General features: G+C 36.9%; 2 protein-coding genes and 1 non-coding gene across 3 annotated transcripts; all 3 read right to left on the reverse strand.

The window, feature by feature from the left end:
• Positions 1-2,232: 2,232 nt before the first annotated feature.
• Positions 2,233-2,315, reverse strand: trnal-uaa. Its single transcript has one exon. It is a non-coding gene; the product is annotated as a tRNA-Leu (tRNA).
• A 2,276-nt stretch (positions 2,316-4,591) lies between these two features.
• Positions 4,592-8,045, reverse strand: stx11a (syntaxin 11a). Its single transcript, XM_042500928.1, has 2 exons — positions 7,849-8,045; positions 4,592-5,897 (listed from the first exon to the last, which is right to left on the reverse strand). Exon 2 carries the CDS (start codon positions 5,890-5,892, stop codon positions 5,014-5,016), a length of 879 nt encoding a protein of 292 aa, XP_042356862.1. The 5' UTR covers positions 5,893-5,897; positions 7,849-8,045; the 3' UTR covers positions 4,592-5,013.
• A 105-nt stretch (positions 8,046-8,150) lies between these two features.
• Positions 8,151-12,058, reverse strand: LOC121953935 (syntaxin-11-like). The gene is made up of 2 exons (XM_042501218.1): positions 11,842-12,058; positions 8,151-10,199 (listed from the first exon to the last, which is right to left on the reverse strand). Exon 2 carries the CDS (start codon positions 10,195-10,197, stop codon positions 9,334-9,336), a length of 864 nt encoding a protein of 287 aa, XP_042357152.1. The 5' UTR covers positions 10,198-10,199; positions 11,842-12,058; the 3' UTR covers positions 8,151-9,333.
• Positions 12,059-19,072: the final 7,014 nt, after the last annotated feature.

Consider the following 19,072-nt stretch of genomic DNA (forward strand, 5'->3'; position numbering starts at 1 on the left):
ATTACATAAAGACACATAACATTCATACTCACAGTTCGACTAAACACATTACAACACAAACAGAGATTTCATATCTTCAAGACCATCAAAAGTATATATCATATATAGTGTTCTACACCATCCCTTGTGTAAATAAATACATTCTTAACTTTCTGTAAAAATAAAATTATAACAATAACGCACTGTCCTTTGTATTACACTGGTTCTACAAAGAGGCAACAGAAAACAGCTCTCTGAAGACTGCCGATTAGATTAATGATGCTGCCAGAAAAAAATGGCAGGTGACAACAAAGTATTTCTGCATTTTTAGTTGTGATAATATTTCTAAATCACAAGAGAATAATGCAACATACTTCTCACACTTAATCAGATGATTATTCATCAAACTTCAGACATTTTACTGCATAAGGCCCAATGTTTTCCTAAAAAAATGCTTAATCTATTATGGGTTATATGGGTTCTACTTGTTTACAGCTAGATGGCGCCAGATTGAAAACAGTGAACACCCTCCCCTGTTAGGATTCAGCTTGTGACCCAGTGTCATTTCACTGATGTAAATACACAAAATATTGTGAAGGTTAAATCTGTTTTTATGCATCACTTATTGAGTGACGCAGAAAACGACCATTAAACCCTCTGAAACCTGCAGTGACTTCACTTTTCTTGTGCAGCTTTCAGACGCCTTTCATAAATATTTAACCTCTGAACCCCTGAGAATATTGGTGCAATTTATTTTCTAAAACTAGGAGGGGAAGGCAATAACCAACTTATAAAGAAATGTTCCTCAAATTTTAGGAAGATTAATAAAATTATTTCAACAGAGCTAGAGGAAATGTATATTTAAAATTCTAATTTGAAGCACAGTTTTTCAGGTAATTTCCTTGTTTTGGGTTTTTTTTTTTCTTCCTTTATTTATTTATTTTACTAATTTTCAGGTTATTTTCTTGTACTTTTACAGGGTTTTTTTCCCTAATTTTTGGGCAATTTCTTCTTCAGTTGCTCATTGCCTTTTTCCATAGTTTTTTAAAGAAATCAACCAGTTTGCTCATGTTTCAAAGGGTTACATGGTTTCTAATCATATCAGTTCAAATTACAGGCCACTGTTTTTCTTGTTTAAACCACCACAGCATATTTAAACCAAAGTTTTACTGCTCCAGAAAATAAATAACCACATTTTTTGCTATTTTTTCGTGTTAAAAGAGCAGTCAGTGGACACAGGGGGAACGGCCTTTGAGTATTAGTGGTTACGCTATGTTTTGTGTACATTTGGACCAAATTATACATTCAAATATTGATTTAAAGTCGTGCACTGCCTGTATTTACCTTCAAATCCCCGCTACAAAAGGAAAAACATTTTCATAACTTACCCAAAGTTTATCAGTTGAGTCGAGGTGTTTCCCCTCCTGAACCTGTGTTAGCTTCCTGAGTCGTCCGCAAGTGTGTTAGCTTACTTTAATTAGCTTAAATGACAAACACAGGTGTGATTAGCTGCTTTTGAAGTCACAAAAGAGCCTTAAAAATCGTCTCCAGCTAAAAAATGCTACCGTGCCTCATCTGAAGGACCAACGACATGTACATAAAACACAGAATTGCGTAATTTTGTCTCATATATGGTGCCATATCAGAGTTTAAGCTACATATAGCCACCGGAAACGTCTGTGTGTCGAAACTGTGTCGAAAAGAGTAGCCCGCTTTATACGCAGGGTTATATAAAAAATATTTTAAAATAATATATTAATACATGTTTAAATAAATACAGTAAAAAAATAAATATGTAAACGAATAAAGAAAATAATAAACACTGAAATAAATTAATAGATACATTAAACTCGATAGTTAAACCAGACATAAATAACGTAAATATAGGACATACTTTTTGTATTTATTTATTTCTGTATTTATTAATCAGCTATGTAAATAAACTAATTATGATAATAAAGAAATACAAATATTAATAATTAAAATAATAAATAATTGCTAGAAATATATACGGTAATGCATGCATGGCGATAATTAAATAAGACATAATACTTTGAACGTATTTCATTATTGTAGCTGTATTATTTTATGTTTACTATTGACTACGATTATATCCACATGCATTCGTTTTTTTCCGTTTTGCATTTTGTTGCTGTTGTGTGATACATAGAGGTTTCTTCTTTTTTTTATTTTTCTTAAGCACGTGAGTTACCTGTGTTTAATTTTCCATATTAGGCTTAAAACTTCCGGTTTTACCAGGAGTGGGGTTCGAACCCACGAGGACTAATGTCCATTGGATCTTAAGTCCAACGCCTTAACCACTCGGCCATCCTGGTGCGAAAAACAAGGAAACAGGTGACCGCCTTATACACGATGATGTCACGAGGACAACAGGTAAGTTTACCTATGCGACGTATGACGTCACAGTGCAAAGTCACGCTGCCGGTAAAAGGCCACCACAAACCACACGCTGCTGATGATGTGCAATCATCGCAGACCTTAAACTGGTTTCAACACAGAGCAGGAGACTGAAAACACCCACTGGTGTCTCTCAGAGAAAGTCTGAAGAGTGATGATGGTCTTAGTCATAGAGCCTAACTGGTGGATAACTGGGAATCCCCCAGTGGATAATGGACTGCCACACACAGGAGAATAAAGGTCTTTTTAATTTTACTATCATATAGGACAATGATATGGGCCTGCTGTGTAAACAGAGAGTACTCTGACCTCATTAGTTTCTCTTTCTCTATTGACTACCTGAGCAAACATTCATGTGCATATAGACTCTGCTGCCCTTTTGTATGGAACCAGTGGTGGAGGAAATATTCATTTTCTTTACTTAAGTGAAAGTACAGCTGTCATACTGTGAAAACACTCTGTTAAAAGTAAAAGTCCTGCAATATTTAAGAAAATGTTACTTGAGTAAAAGTTTGTAAGTATAATCAGGAAAATGTATCTAATTCAGAAACTAGAAAAAGCACCATGCAAAATTCAAAACTATTACAGACTTAAATATTTATAGAAATAATCGCCAAAGTACCCAATTCAGAAAAATGAAAAAACACCCAAAACACTCAAAACTATTAAAAGAATAAAAACAAAATGATTGAAGTATTAATTAAGACAGATGCCAAAGTACCCAATTTATAAAAATTAAAAAAGACCCTAAAAGTCCAAGCTTCTAAAAATGAAGGAAAAAATGACTTAAATGTACCAGTTCAAAAAAATAAAAAAATCACCCCAAAAAACTCAAAATTATTTAAAAGAAAATGAAAGAGAGAAAACGTATAATGACTCAAATGTTTATCAGAATAGTTGCTAATTAATTTTCTGTAAATCGGCTTATTGATTAATCACCTAATAATTTTAGTTGTAATTTAATTTTATTAACTGTTTAATTTTATGCAAAAATCTTATTTTGTAAAGTAGCGTAACTAAAGTGTTCCAATAAATGTAGTGAAGTAAAAAGTACAATATTTCCCTCTGAAATGTAGTGGAGTAAAAGTATAAAGTGGGATTAAAAGACTCAAGTAAAGTACAAGTACCTCAAATTTGTACCTAAGTACAGCACTTGTGTATATGCACTTAGTTACATTCTACCACTGAATGGGACAATCTGAGAAAATCTGCCCCATGGTTTAGTCAGTGAAGCTACAGGAAAACAAGGGGTTAAAGATGACACTGTTTAATCTCTTAAAAGTGGAGGCAATACAAACAGTTTTTTGTCATGTGAGGCAAAAAAAAAGTTAAAAATCTTGAGACACATGAAGCCCCGGCCTACACGCTGGTGATAATGGGGGTGGCCGATATGTCGTTACACAATCCACACAAATCTATCTCGCTTCCCCGGCTAACCACAATCAGCAGCTAAGCTGCGTGCAATGTGTTTCTACAGACTTGTGAAGCAACAGCTGTAAGAAGAAATACTTTAAGTTCCAGTTTACAGAGGAGCCAATCAGGCTGTGGAACCGAGTCTATATACATTTAAAAAGCCAGTATGAGGCATTTATTCACATTACTTAAAGGGATAGTTCAGATTTTTCAGAGTGGGTTGTATGGGGCATTTTTCCATAAACAGTATATTCCATACAGTAGATGTTTTTAATCTGCTGCTTATCTAAAAAGCACTTTGTAACCTTGTTAAGAAAAGTGCTATATAAATAAAGTTTATTATTATCATTGTTATTATGTGGAAGAGTGCCGTTCCACAAAAAATCAAAACATGAGATGACGAGCAACTTAACAAGAAATGGCCTAAGAATTAGCAAGAAATAAATAAAAAGTGATAAAAAGAGAAAAATTCCTGAAAATAAGCACACAAAAATAAAAACAGACCTCAAGAGAGTACTAAAATACTTTTTCCCTTTTTTTCTGTAATATCATTTTTAATTTCTATGTAAGAAAATTATAAATATTGTCTTTTGGATTTTTTGTTTACACGTTTAAAAAAAAACATATTTAATATTTCCCCCTAGCTAATTTTCAGCTAATTTCCTTATCACCTTTTACTTATATTTTTTGCAGTTTGCAGGATATTTCTTGTCAAGTTTATCATTCTGTTATTTCCTTTATTTTTGAAAGAAATCAAACCAATTTTCTGAGGTGTCAAAGATTTAAATGCTCATGAAATGGACTCTTTAATGTCGAGGGCGTCATGTCCCCTGCTTCCTCCCAACAAAATTCACAACTACGTTACAAAGTTTAAAGCTGACATACAACTTGTGCACTGCATTATAGCTTAGACGTCTCTTCGGCAATCCTGCATGCTGCAATCAGGAAATAACACTTATATCATACTGTACACATTTGCATATGGGTGTGTGGTTTTAAACTGAGGCCTCTTTTCAGCTTAAACTAGTGAAGTGTCAAATTCGGACACTACTGCTGCTCAAAAATTACGTTAATGCTCCATTTTGAGCTCAATAAATACACAAACTTAAGCAATCCATTACAGGCATCTTTACAGAGGAAGCTGATTTGAATCTTATCTTTAAATTCTCGTAATGTTGAGATAAAAATAGCACTGATGCTGTGTCAATTGCAGCACGGGAAGCAGCAACAAAAGAGTTTCTTGCATGGATTGTTTTTCTTGTACTTCACGGCCTTCTTGATCTGAACCGTGGCCTTGGCGACATAGTCCTCAGTCGCACCTACATTTGCTTCGATGTTGTCCAGCATGCAGCCCTGCTCCTCCACCAGCTGCGCCAACTGGAAGAAGAGCTCGTGGATGTCCTTGATGCGGCTCTCCAGCTCCAGCAGTTCCTTGTGCCGGTTCTCGATCTCGTTGAGAGCCGATCTGGCAGTCCTCCCCTCCAGGAGGAGGTTATCCGAGAAGACGTTCCACTTGCCCGTCTCGATCATCTCGTCGATCTGCTCCCGGGTCACCTCCTTGCCCATGATCTCCGCCTGCCTCTGGATGCGGGTCTTGCAGTTCTCCCTTTGCACCATCTCGGCCTCGTTGTACTCAGACATGGCCTCGTGGAAGGCGTTGTTTAGAGAAATACACTGTGACCTCACCATGCGAGCCACAGCTGATGTGGGCCCGTGCTCCTCTTCTAACTCTTTGCTCAGCTTCCCCAGCTTCTGCAGACGAGCGTAAATGGCCTCCGCTCTGGCCTTGATGTCCCGCCCCAGAGCGTTGGAGTCCCGTTTGATGCTACTGATCCTCCGGACGGACGTGAGGAACCTGGTGTTCTGCTTCCCAAGACGCTTGACGTCCAGTTTGAGCAGCAGCATCTCCTTCCTCAACGCCTGGGCCTCTTTGTAGATGCCGTCCATCACGTCCTCGCCCTCGAAGACGATGGCGTGTTGCTCCAGATCCTCATCCTCGGTGATGTGGTTGTCCTCAAGCCTGAACTCCTCCCCTGCAGGTTTGGAGGTCAACGTCTGCAGCTCACTCAGTCGGTCCCTCATCTCACCTGCAACAAGAGCCAGACACCTTGACTCACCTCTGACCTCTACATTTGTTTTGAGACAAATAGACATTTTGGGGGAAATCTGTTGATTTGCTTTTTGATGAGGAGTTAGATAAGAAGAGTGATACAAGTCTTAAATATAAATCTGCCAGCCAGCAACCAGCTAGCTTAGATCAACAAAATCCCCTAACCAGCACATTTAAAGCTTAATAATAAACATGTTATATCTTTTTGTTTTATCTATACAAGAAAACAGTGTAAAGTAAAAATTCATCATTTTACAGGACGGTATGTGTGCCTAACTATTTCTTGAATCTGAGCAGCTGCAAAGCAACCAGACTCCAGGATGTTACTGGTCCCAACTAAAGCCTACAAAAAACCCACATGCTAATGTGAATTTTGTGTTAATGGACATGGTTGCAATCATCATTCAGTCGAAATCACTCCGCAGCAGTAATTTATCGGCTCTGGCTCAGATCAGGTCCAGTCCGCAGTGATTGAAATATGACACCCAGGTGGACACGATAATTTTAGCCCCTTTTTCAGCAGCACTGCTAAAAAGCTGAAAAAGTAAGAGACATAAAAAAGATGTAATCACTTTCACTTTTTCACTGGCCTCCATGCTGCTTTGTACTATTTACTGACCTTGTTTTCCGGAGCATCTGTCATGTCAAATGTGACACACCAGAAAAAATAACGGCATACTCGTCTACACACAGCATATGCCTGCCAATTTTGGTGGAAGAAACGTTCCAGCACATTATGACTCCATAAAACAAATTGTCAAAATGTCTAAAAATTAATACAAACTTGTGAGGTGAGACTTTGTTTTTTATTCTGTCCAACACTGTCCAGCCCTCAGATTTAATTTGTGACCCACTGGAACGGCCTGACACTTGTGGGTTGGACTAGACCACCAAACTGTATATAAAGGAGTTAAAACTTGTTTCATCTTCTACCAGCTGCAACAGTAAAATGCTGCTTACACAATGATGCATCAGCATCCACAATCCATTAATGTAAAATAACATCATAATATGAAGTAATCAGCCACAAGCTCCATGTTGCTGCAAAATGAATACTTGTCCTTTTTATATTTTAAGTACATTTTACTAATAAAACTTCTTTGCTTTTTTTTTTTTTTTACATTTCAAACGCAAGACCTGCACTTGTATTGGAGTATGTTAACAGTATTGTGCTGGTACTTTTACTAAAGTAAAAGATCTGAATACTTTTTCCTCCCTATTTTTCCCCTGTTTAAATTATAAAATTTAACACAATTCACATGCTAGGTGGTTAACAGATGTCATGTTATATTTAGAGGAAATTATGGTTGTTGCAAATTTGATTTGTGCCTCTTAGTTGAAGGAATTGTAGATCTTGTAAATGAGCTTTATCAATTATTAAAATAAGCAATTTCTTTCTCATTGTAATGTAATGTCTACGAATTAATATTTTACATTTTAATATGGTGTGTTTAGTCGTCTTTACTTTACGGAGTTACTTTTGTGCATGTTGGGCCTTTCTTTGTATTCAGGCAATATTGTTTTTTTTTCATTCAATTTTTAAAAATCAAGGGCCGTGGCAAACTTTTTTAAGCATTATTGGTTAATTAGTATTTCAGATGTACTTTCTGAAGTCAGATGACTAGCTATTTGTTTAAACTCTTCACGAGGAAACTGTTACTTCCTCAGCTGAGACGCTTTTATCTTAAAAGAGAGACGACTCAGGTCTCAGTTATTCACCATCGTGACAATCTGTTACTTAACTGTGATGTTCAAAACAACAGTCTTACACAAGGAAATACATCCCATTGAAGCATCATTGGGCAAAACATTATGAGGAAATATAGCTTCGAAACAATAAAAAGTTGGTATGGATCCGCAGCGAGTTACGAATCGATTATTGTAGTCCTTATAACTAAACTAATATTATATTACAGATACACACATACCTTACTGCGTTCTCCTCCGGCGCTGCTATACTATAAAAGTCGCTAAAGCAGAAGGAGTGACCACGGAAAGACTCATTTCCTCTTTTTCTCTCCGTTTTATCACTAAATTTCAACATGCACAGGGCTCATCTATCTGTCAGTGTTTTAAGGTCGTCTCGCAGTCACGCTGATCGTGAAACAGCCTGCAGCAGCTGCAGGTACTAACGCGGAAGATCACGCCTTCTCCCCCACTGCTTCACACACACACACACCACAGGTTTGAGTCCAGGAAGAGGCGATACATCCACCACGCTCATCTCACGCTGCTTTATTGAACATTAAAAGCGCGCAGGTGGATTTGAGCGTTTGCGCATAAAGTTTGAGATAAACTTCAAATACTTTTTTACACTTAAACAACAGTTTATTGTCAGGATGAAATAAGGGGGAGACACAGACTAACATAAAAATATAACAACATATTAATAATAATAATAAGCAGTTGTGAAAATTTTCTCACCACAAGGTTCATTTAGTAACTGTATGTAAGTCAGTAAATAAAAATACTAATAATAATAATCTTTATTTATATGGCTTTTCAGCTTAAGCCCAAAATGTCTCCCAAATAAAAAGGTATATAGCTTAATAAACATTAAGCTCATGAATGATTTTTTAATCATTCATGATGCTAATGTCACATGATATGACTAACTTCACTTTATCATTATGGACATTAAAACTTTCACTAAACGTTGCTCACTGAGCCTGAATACACATCTGACACACGTCTCCATTCTGGGACCAGAGCATTTCAGTTTGAGTCTCACTATATTTTATATTGATCAAAAGCTCCAGAACAGCTATGACATGGATCTTGTGGTAAGACTGTCAGTATCAAAACAGTTTTTTTAAAGGGACTGATAATTGAAAAAATCTTCATCGGTTGTTCCTTTAGTTTTTAATTTTACCTACAGACGACACGCCCGCAATACGCTTCAGTGAGGTTAAAATATCCGAGATAGGGCATTGCCATCTTGCGATGGTGATGAGCTGGATTCTGTGCAGAAGTGATATTCGCCAAAACGCCTGTCCAACTAATTGCAAGTAACCCCATTGAATGCAAGTGCATGGATTGGCACATGCGGCTGTCAATCATAGAGAAAAATACGCTTTTTGTAGAATTGAACAACTCATTAAAATTAAAGTTATCATAAAAACACTTCAACAAACATGAGGGTTATGAGAACTATCTTCAGTGACTGAAACCATCTTTGGGAAAAATTAAGGTTATTTGGTGAGTACTTTGAGTTTTTAATTTGGCTCATGTCCCTTTCACTAACATGGAGAGGCGGGCTTTATGACACATACTGCAGACAGACACCAGAGGGTGATCAAGATTGAAAGTTACACTTAAAGGGGATCTGTCATGTCGTCCATCTTTAAATGCAGTCTTTGGTTTTACCACGTGGACTAGTGGACTTGATCCAAAGCCACCGATCCTCATCAGACTTAGTTATAACATGGAAAGCAGCTACAAAACATCTTCTTGAATGGGTTGTTTTTATCGGATGCAGTGGCTCTCTCCAGCTTGAACACTGCATCCTCAACTATAACTCCAGTATTTTGGACGTTTTTCTGGATGTTTTCGATGGCGAGCCCCTGCTCCTCTGTGAGCACGGCCACATCCAGAAACAGCTCCTGGATCCCCTCGATCCTCTTTTCCAGCTCCAGCAGCTCCTTGTGTCGGCTCTCGATCTGCAGGAAAGCCGAGCGAGCGGTTTTTCCCTCCACCTGGGCGCTGAACACATTCACCTCTGGGCTCTCCATCATCTCCTCCAGCTCCTCCTCGCTGATCTCCCTGCCCACCACCTCCATCTGCCTCTGGATCTGCCGTTTACACGCCTCCCTGTGGCTCATCTCTGTGTCGTTGTAGCTGAACATCACCTCCCGCAGGGCGTTGCTGAGACACTGGTACTGTGTTCGAGCGATGCGAGCTGTGGGGTCAGAGCTGCCACGCTGGGCCTCCAGCTCCCCTCTGAGGGCGTTCATCATGTGCAGCCGCTGCAGCACAGACTCTCCCCTGCGTTTGATATCCGCCCCGATTGCATTAGAGTCCCGCTTTGAAGCAGTGGCGTATGAGGTTTTGTTCAAGGCCTGGTGATTCACATCTTTCAGCTCGCTGATGTCGTTCTGGATGTGCTGGATCTCCAGACGAATCTGTTGGGCCTCCTGCAGGACGCCATCCAGGTCCTGGTCAGTGATGGTCTGTGATGCTGCTGCTGCATCATGAGCTGATAAATTGTCCAGCTCCACCGTGCAGAAACCGTCAGAGTCAGTCTGCACCTGATGGAGGTGCGTCAGCCGGTCTCTCATGTCTGAAAGAAAAAAAAGAAGAAAATATTTATATTTATTCATATATGTGTGAGAATCTGTCAATCATGTTGGTAAAATAGAGTAACGATTGCCAGGCTGTTGTATTTAAGGGGCAGTTCACCCCCAAATTACAAAAAACCCCCACTTCTTCTCTTCTCTGTAGTTCTATCGTTCAGTTTTTATTGTTTTGGCATCAGTTGCCAAGTGTTGGAGATATGCTCGGCTTATACATTTGAAAAACTCAACACCAATGTCTCTTTCCAGAAATGATGACCCGGTTACTCAAGATAATCCTCAGACTTTGTTGTAAGCAGTTTTCTGCAGGAAGCGTGCATCTACTGCTAGTTCGCCTAGGAATTGTAATTGTAATATTGGCATTGTACATTTCTGCAAACCACAAATAAGCTTCATTTGTGAGTTACATATGTGTATCTGTGTGTCTAAAATGAAGTGATATATAAGCTGATTATGTCATTGAAAGGTAGAGGGGATGTGGATCAAAACAAGGGGTTTTATCAGCAAAGGGGTGTTTCCTGGCAGGATTTGAGCCATCAAATGTGATGTCATCAACTTGTTCCTGCTTTTCTGGTGACTTTTGAGCCACCAAACATGGGTTGCTCAGCTGAGGAGGATGCCATCAGTGCTTACATCTTGCACTGTCACGAGCACGAATCTCTCACCCATGAGTAGATGCACGCTTCCTTCTGCATGGTGATACAGTTGGTGGGTAACTGCTCACAACAAGGTGTATCTCAAAAGTTTTTTTGGCGCTTTGAGCACCACAAGCCGAGTGCCATCTATTATTTTTTTATACTGAAGAGAAGGAAGACATCAACACTCGACAGCTCACACCAAAACAATCAAAAAACTGATAAATAGCACAACAGGTAAGAAGAAAGATGTGTATTTTGGGGTGAACTGCTCCTTTAAGTTAATTCAGAGTGGAATACATTGAGTCAGAGATAAGAATGAGAAAGATGGTTAAAAAAATTTAAAAATACAAATTAAAGGACGGACATAATAAGACAAAAACCGACAGCTACAAACAAGTTTGTACTTGTCTGGTGGTAAATGTTTCCTCAGAATGACTGAAGACGCCAAACAGGCCTGAACTTAACCAACTACATAACAGTCAAACACTTTTGTGCAAAGCAGCTGTGAGCATTTTCTACCTCTTCAGTATCATGTAATCTCAGATGAATGCACTTGATCTGCCAGGACATTTAATCTCCCTTCAGGACCCACCCAACAGGTTTCAAAACAGAAAAACTATAGTATTAAATTATTTAAGTATGTATGTAATCCGGTTTTAAGTAAGTGGAGATACTTTTAAGAGGAATTAAACAAAAACAGCAAAGGACTCAGAGGCAGTAATCCTGAACCACCTGAAAAAAAGCAGTCATGAACCAGTGGCACAAGGAAGTGTGTATTATTGATTTTAACCTTAGATTTTTTATTTTTGTTCCATTATTACTTTCAACACATTTCCTCCACAAGAGTCTGTGTAAAGAAGCTTCGATTTCAAGTTTTCTTACTTACGTATTTTCTGTTCAGATTTCCTAAAATTTAATTTAAATTCCCTCCTCAGGTAAGTCTAACAAATATAAAATATGAATCTATAATGACATGATTAACATATCTTACCTATATGAGATGCTGGTTATCTGTAGATGTTGTTTGCAGACTCTTTAAGCTGATCATAAAAACTGTTGCTCAGTCCAACAGGCAGCGAGACGTCTGCCAAAGTTTTTAAAAATGTTAACCATCATCACTCGTACACCTGTTTGAGAGGTAAAGGTTTCAGAAACAAAACTTTCTGCATTCCTTTTGTGTCACATGGAGACACGCAGTGACGCACAATGAGATGAAGCCGCTCAAGGATTCACCATAAAGATGACAAATGATACATTTTGTTCACATTTTTCTATATTCTCAGGGCATCGGTCGCCTGCATGCACTTTGTTTTGGTAGATTTATTTCATGTCTTCATGTCTGTGATAAAGACGGGTTGTGAAATGAGACTAACATGATGATGAGACCTTAAGAATAAGAACATAAAAGCAAATATGTAAGATAACATCAAGGACAGAAGTTACCGCACGCTGACAGTGGACACAGAAAATAAAAAGGAAGTATTTCAGATATCTTATCTCTCCAAAGGGAGGGACTGATGTGCACACATGTGATAACAAAATGAAGTCCTGCAGAAGTCAGACTGCTTTTCCATCTTGTAACCTTTCAGTGTGGTAACATTAGTAATTTTCCCAAAGACTTGTGAAACACCAGCTGTCAGGTGATTATCAGTCATGCAGCCAGAAAAAGACATAAATGTATGGAAAATGGATTTTTCAGTTGATGCGTGGGAAGCTGTGCGACAGTCATTTCCAGCAGTGGTTTGTATGTGATTAGTAATTTCCACCGGCCTCCATGAGTTTGAGTCACGCTGGCTTTATTTCTCGATTTTTTTTTTTTTTTAGTAGATGTGTCACTAAGCTGTAGATGCTCACACCTCCAGCGTGAAATGAAACCTGATACTAAAGAAAACAAAGACCTACATGAATGAGGTTAAAACATCCCCTCCGAAACCACAATACAAGCAGCAAGTACCTGTGCAGTGTCTGTCTGTTTCATTTATTTCCCCTCTTATATAGTTAGTGGTTACTACTTTCTTTTACAGACATATACGCATAATTTACTATAAATACATAGCACTACACCAAGTTAAAGTGTTAAACAACTAATCAGAGATGGCTTTTATAGTTCTTAGTTTGAAAGTCTGAAATTTGGAAATGAGTATTAGTGGTAAAATTTGAGTATTTATTTTGTCCAGCAGATGTCAGTGGTACAACTGCAATAACAAGTCCATGGACTTTACTTCAGTAGATGATCATCCAAACAACTTAATTCTATAAATTATTCATCTTAACAAAGCTTCAGTAAAAAGGTTATTTAAGAGGAAAGTCTTATCAGCTGGTAATTAAGAAAACAACGCTGGTTGTGTTTGTATAGTATCTGCATGTGTTTACGTGATAATTCAAAGAAATAAAAAGAAAAAGTCGGAGGGTAGTTATATATATGTATATGTATATATATATATATATATGTATATATATATATATATATATATATATATATATGACAGACAGACAGACAGACAGACAGACATACAGACATACAGACAGATAATGGGCCTATATTTCAGCATATTATTCATTTCTGTGAAGAAAACTGAATGACATTGTTATTTTTTAAGTTTAGATTGTATTTCAAGATACAAATTTAAAAAACATCTCACAGGATAAGGCCATAGTGAAGACCTGAATACAGGCTATATTTACAGATCCATCACTTTCTGCTTAACAGCCTAGTCCTGTGTTAGAAAAGTATGTAAGAGCTAACAGAACTATGGCCAAGCAAAAGGAGAAAACACTAAATTTGTCAGTAAAATAGGCCAGTTCAGTAAACATGATTGTTTAAAAAAAGAAATAAAAACATAATAAATACTGTGAACCATGAAAAAAGTCACTTAAAATATCAAAAATAATTTCCCTATTACAATATTCACAGGCAATAGTGTTTTTTGTGATCACCATGTGGGAATATAATATGAAATATCCATAGAATATGTCACTACAGTTTACTCAATGATCAAAAGGGTTGGGATCTGCTGCAAAAAGAGGTGGAATAAGTAAGAAAAAAATCTGTAAAACCCTAAAAAAATAAATAAATCAGGCTTTAATTTTAAAACTGGGTAAAACTGGTACTTTCATACACAACTTAACATTTTTTTGTAAATATTTATTTCACTATTAAACTATTTTGAAATACAAAGACACAGATGTACTAAAAAAAATTTATTTGTCAATGTAAATATTTTAAAAACAAGCACACCACTGTCCTAAACCAGGAAAAATATTTCCAATAATGTGATTTTTCTTTTGGACGTCAAACAAATTTTCATTAATTTCAGCTTTTTATTTCTTGCAAACGTTTTTGATTTTATCCATCAAAGCACTTCCTTTTTATTATTAATTCCCCGAACACAATCCATAAAGCAAATGAGTACGAAGTTCTAGTTTGATCTAGTTATCTGTTTTCAGTCAGCTGGTTCTGAATTAAGCAGTTTGTTTTTTATCAAAAATTGTGTTGCACAATCGCCTGTTCATCAGTCAGGAGCTGAATGTGAATCAGAGGTTCAGAGCTCACAGACCGAAGCACAGAAACGCTGGGAAATAGTTCATTGTGAAGGTGCCAAGAATGTTTTCTTAATTAAGGATTGTAAAACTGCCAAACTGGAGGACAAAGGTCTATTTTGTGCACTTGGAAACTTTAGAGTAGCACATATTTACCTCCGACATCCCTCCACTGTGTCTCCACGCCACAGTGATTCGATTTTTGAGCTAAAAATGGAATCTGTTTATTCTACATTATGTGTGTCACCAAAAAAAAAAAAAAAAAAATCACATTACATGAGTGGGTGAGGGTGACACTTAAGTGGGTCAGAAATGATTTCCTCTAAAGGCTCACTTCTTGAATTTTCCAACATCCAAACATGACCTGCTTCCTGTTTTAAGACGGTCTTGAAACATTACTTAATACAATATGTTGCTGGATTTATTTGGAATTAAGTTGATTTTTAAGTGTACAGAAGATCTACAAACCTACTAACTGTAAACTCAAGATACAAGTACATATGAGTATACAACTCAATGATTTATGAAAGCTGCAAATTCAATGTTTTCATTCATCATGTATGCAGTTTCTGTGAATATTTTTGTAAATAGACTTATAGATGTTGACTAATTTGTTCTTGTTTTGCAACAAAAACAAGGCTCTTAGTTTTAGGTGATAATACACGAATGAAACACAAATCCTAAATCCTACAGCATACAAAATTAAATGTATATCACCTCACTGGTCTTACTTTAAAATTTAAAGTAATTCAATGTTTCAATAGCTGTCACGTCTGATTTTAAGATGATTATCTCTGTAACGCAGCATGGTTAATCTAAGTTATGAGGCTTTCTTGGTTCTTTTTCTGTTGAAAATTAATTTTGTTCATGTACACATTATGTGCAACAACAAAGAGAACCACAAACTTCAATTTCAAAACTTTGCTGACCTTTATGTTTTCAGCTTCAAGTGTAGAGCATGAAATTTCAGCTAAGCATAAAAAAGGACTCTCTCATCAGATTTCATTTTCAGTCGTGTATGCATATTTGATATTCTAAATGCACCAGGTGCAACAAAAGGGCATGCACACGCCTTCAGACTGACCTACTGCTACGTTTTATCACATCAGGTCTCAGGAGGTTACTGTAATCAGTGGAGAAAACATCAGCCGTTTCCAGTTAACCAAAGTTGTGACTCTAATTAATTCAATTTATTGGCCTCAGACTGAGGTTCACAGAACAGCATCGTGTCTCAGAGCATCTGACTAAATTAACATGATGCCTGTCATGAGATCGGAGATGTTTCTCCGCTTTGAGATTTTCCAAGGTCTCACTTTGTTCGACTTAAGGTGACACATCACTCTTAATTAAGGTTAAACTGTCCTGTGAGTTACATAGGGAAACCACACAGCCCAAAATCAAAAGTACACATCAGCCCTCTTACCTGTAGTGCTGCAGTATTTATCAGTCTGGATTGTTTTGGTGTGAGTTGCAGAGTGTTAGAAATATCTCTGATATAATAAAACTAAATGTGACTCGGCACAAAAAACTCAACAGCAAGACTTCTACAGAAATCATGACCAGATAACTCAAGATAATCCACAGACCTTGTTTTGAATAGTTTCATGTTGGAACTATTTTCTGTCTATTTTCTACATCTCGTGCTGTCATGAGCACCATCCTCTCATTCATGAGTAGATGCACGCTTCCTTCTGAGTGGTGATATCATGGGTTTAGTTTAGAGAGAAAAAAGCTCCTACATGAAACTGCTCGCAAAAAGGTCTGTGGATTTTCATGAGAAATTAGGTCATGATTTCTGTAAATTGACATTATTATTGAGTTTTTACAGTAATAATAATAATTAAAATAATAATAATGATTTAGCTCCACAGATGATATCGCCACACCTCACACCACAACAATATCACTGATAAACAGCACTAGGAAAGGGGAAAATTATGCATTTTTTTATTTGGGGCTGAACTGTCCCTTTTAAGTGTAACCAGGTGTAAATTCATACAACAGAGGTTTCAAAAAATTCACCATATTCTGTTGAATTAAGGAATTCTCTGACTGATAAAAATATTACATTTGCTCTGATTACATGATCACCAACATAAAGACAAAAACATTGTGAAAATTAGGTAAATGATTATCTAGTTCTCTATCTTTGCTGATAGTAAACTTCTGAAAATGTATGAAAAAAGGGTTAACTTTGCGCTAACACTGTCTGGAACCAAAATTAAACTGGAAGACACATAAAGAAACACTTGTGTCAAAATCCTTTCTTAAGATTCTCTCAGACAATGCAGATTAAAAGATAATGGAGCAGACTACTTGCGAAAAGCTTTGGCGTGGCTGTGGTGAGGTTGGCACTCTCCTGCTGGTATGGCCTTGCCCCGCTCACATGTTTTTGTGCCTTCCTAACAGAAAAAAAAGACAAAATCAAAGACTGGAAACACACAGAATTACAGCAGGAAGAGATTTTAAAGAGTTTTTGGATGTTTTTGTTCTTCAACAAAAAAGTTGTTTGACAAATTAACTTTGGAAATGCAAAAGGACATACAGGCGGGTGGCAAATAAAAGAAAAATCACGAGTTTTAACATGATTTGAATCATACAGCATGACCATTAAACCCAATCAGTAGCCCATGAGAGATTATGAACTGATATATTAGATAGTACTCTGTTTACAAAATTATCTATTTCACTTAATTCATTGTTTTAGTGTCTCGATTTAATCCATTTCCAATGCTTAGAAATGGGTCCCTAGCCCAATATTTCCATTTTTAATCTATCAGTAGATGCTATTCCCACTCATTAAAGTATATGAACAGAACATTGGAATCAGCCGAGCGGAGGAACCACTTAAAAACCAGATGTGACACCAAAAATACATGTCAGCTCAACAACCACAGTGCTGCATTTCTTCAAAGATTAACATTTGATAAGTAAGTAAATTATATAAGACCAGACATAAACAGTTTATCCATCTACTATCGAGAGGCTGAAGTCAACCCAATTTTATTTTAAGGTCAGCTTTTTCCAGCGGCTTTCTATTCACGTTGAAGACTGTTTTATGTGTTCTCGATTTAATCCCTAAATTACATTAAGAGTGAAATTTCAGTGATCTTACATGATACCTCCTGATGTTTTGTGCATAGAGCATACTTTCTGTTGCTTCGTAAAATCAAATCAAGTATTTCTACATATTTATGTGGCCTAAAATGACTATAAAACATAAATATCAAAAGAGTCTTGCTCTGAAATAAGATTACAGATTATCGTCACCTCCATTCCCTCAATTTTCAAACAGGTTCAAATGATAAATAGTTTACTAATGCTTTATAGATAAATTATAAGCCATTAATGGGGAAAAATGTTGTGATAAATAGGTACACCAGACAAAAAGCACTGTCCAGAAACTGGAAAACAGTTCCCAGTGAGAACACTCGTGCCAACAGCAGTTACATAAGTGCATTACATGCTAGAGGTGGTGACTTCTTCCCACGAGACTGACTGACCAAGATCCGGCAACACAATCGGACAACAACCAGTTTTTCTTGTCATAAGCTGACATGACCGACCGCATAATGAAATTTTCTGGTTAATTTATCCGAGTCAGAAAAGCTCAGGGTCCACAGTGACCTAGAGGTTTACCAACACTAATGAATACACAGTATCTGCACAAAATGAGAGGTTAACTTTGTTTGCAATCTTTCCTTCACGTTTCTTTATAATGCACTTTGTCTTTTTAATCACGTAAACTGAAAAAGATGTACGCAACTTTCCCACTGAGGCAGCAGCACAGTTCATGTTAATGTAGCAGCCAACCTGATCGCCAGAAAAAATATTGGCATATACGTTTCTGCAGATCATGAATATGTTACACTTGTATGTTTTATTTCAGATATGTTGTAGCTTAACGTTTCATAAACACTGTGGTTACAGTGTGGTTTGGTTTGGGCAATAAAAGCACTTAGTTATGGTTAAGAAAATATAGTGTTTTGGCTTAAAATACCAGGTTTCTGGGACACAGTCCACCCTAGGGACACAGCGATGTCTCAGTAGAAAACAACCACTTTTCATGGCACTACTCCGGCAGAAAATTACATTTATGTTTCACTGAAATAACCACTTTTTGTGGCTTTATTCGAGAGGGTAACGCAGTGATGTCTCAGTAAAAAACAACTGTTTTTTCTGGCAGTATTCTGGCAGAAAACAAGAATGTTTCATGAAAATAACCACTTTTGTGGCATTATTTCGAAATAAGGTTAGACTGACTGAACTTGATCATCACAAAGAGGATTTTGCCAGCGATAAAGTTAGGAGCAAGTTGTGTAACATTAATATGTTTAAGAAAATGCAAATATGATTGACTAGTTTGCAAGCAGCATTATACAGATAAATAGCACAGTATAATTGGTTTACTGAAGTCTCTAAAACTTAGAAGATTGATTTAATTAAACTTGGCATTTTTAAGTTGAACTAAATTCTAAGTAAACTTAATAATTACAGAATTTTCAGAATTTTAAAAAAAGTAAAAACAATTTGTCAGATTTTACAGTGTATGAAAAATGACTAAGTCTCTTCTTAAAACAAACAGTCAATAAACTACTACACATGAGAGGGTTTTGCAGTCTTTTTGTAAAAAGTCTGTTTGCATCAACCTTAGCAACAACTCGTGTCATGTGATACAGCTG

This window comes from Plectropomus leopardus, chromosome 14 (genome assembly GCF_008729295.1).
Source record: "Plectropomus leopardus isolate mb chromosome 14, YSFRI_Pleo_2.0, whole genome shotgun sequence".
In the NCBI taxonomy this organism is placed as follows: domain Eukaryota; kingdom Metazoa; phylum Chordata; class Actinopteri; order Perciformes; family Serranidae; genus Plectropomus; species Plectropomus leopardus.

Coding starts and splice junctions, on each gene's coding strand:
- stx11a (XM_042500928.1), bottom strand. CDS start 5,892: ATGAGGGACCGACTGAGTGAGCTGCAGACGTTGACCTCCAAACCTGCA.
- LOC121953935 (XM_042501218.1), bottom strand. CDS start 10,197: ATGAGAGACCGGCTGACGCACCTCCATCAGGTGCAGACTGACTCTGAC.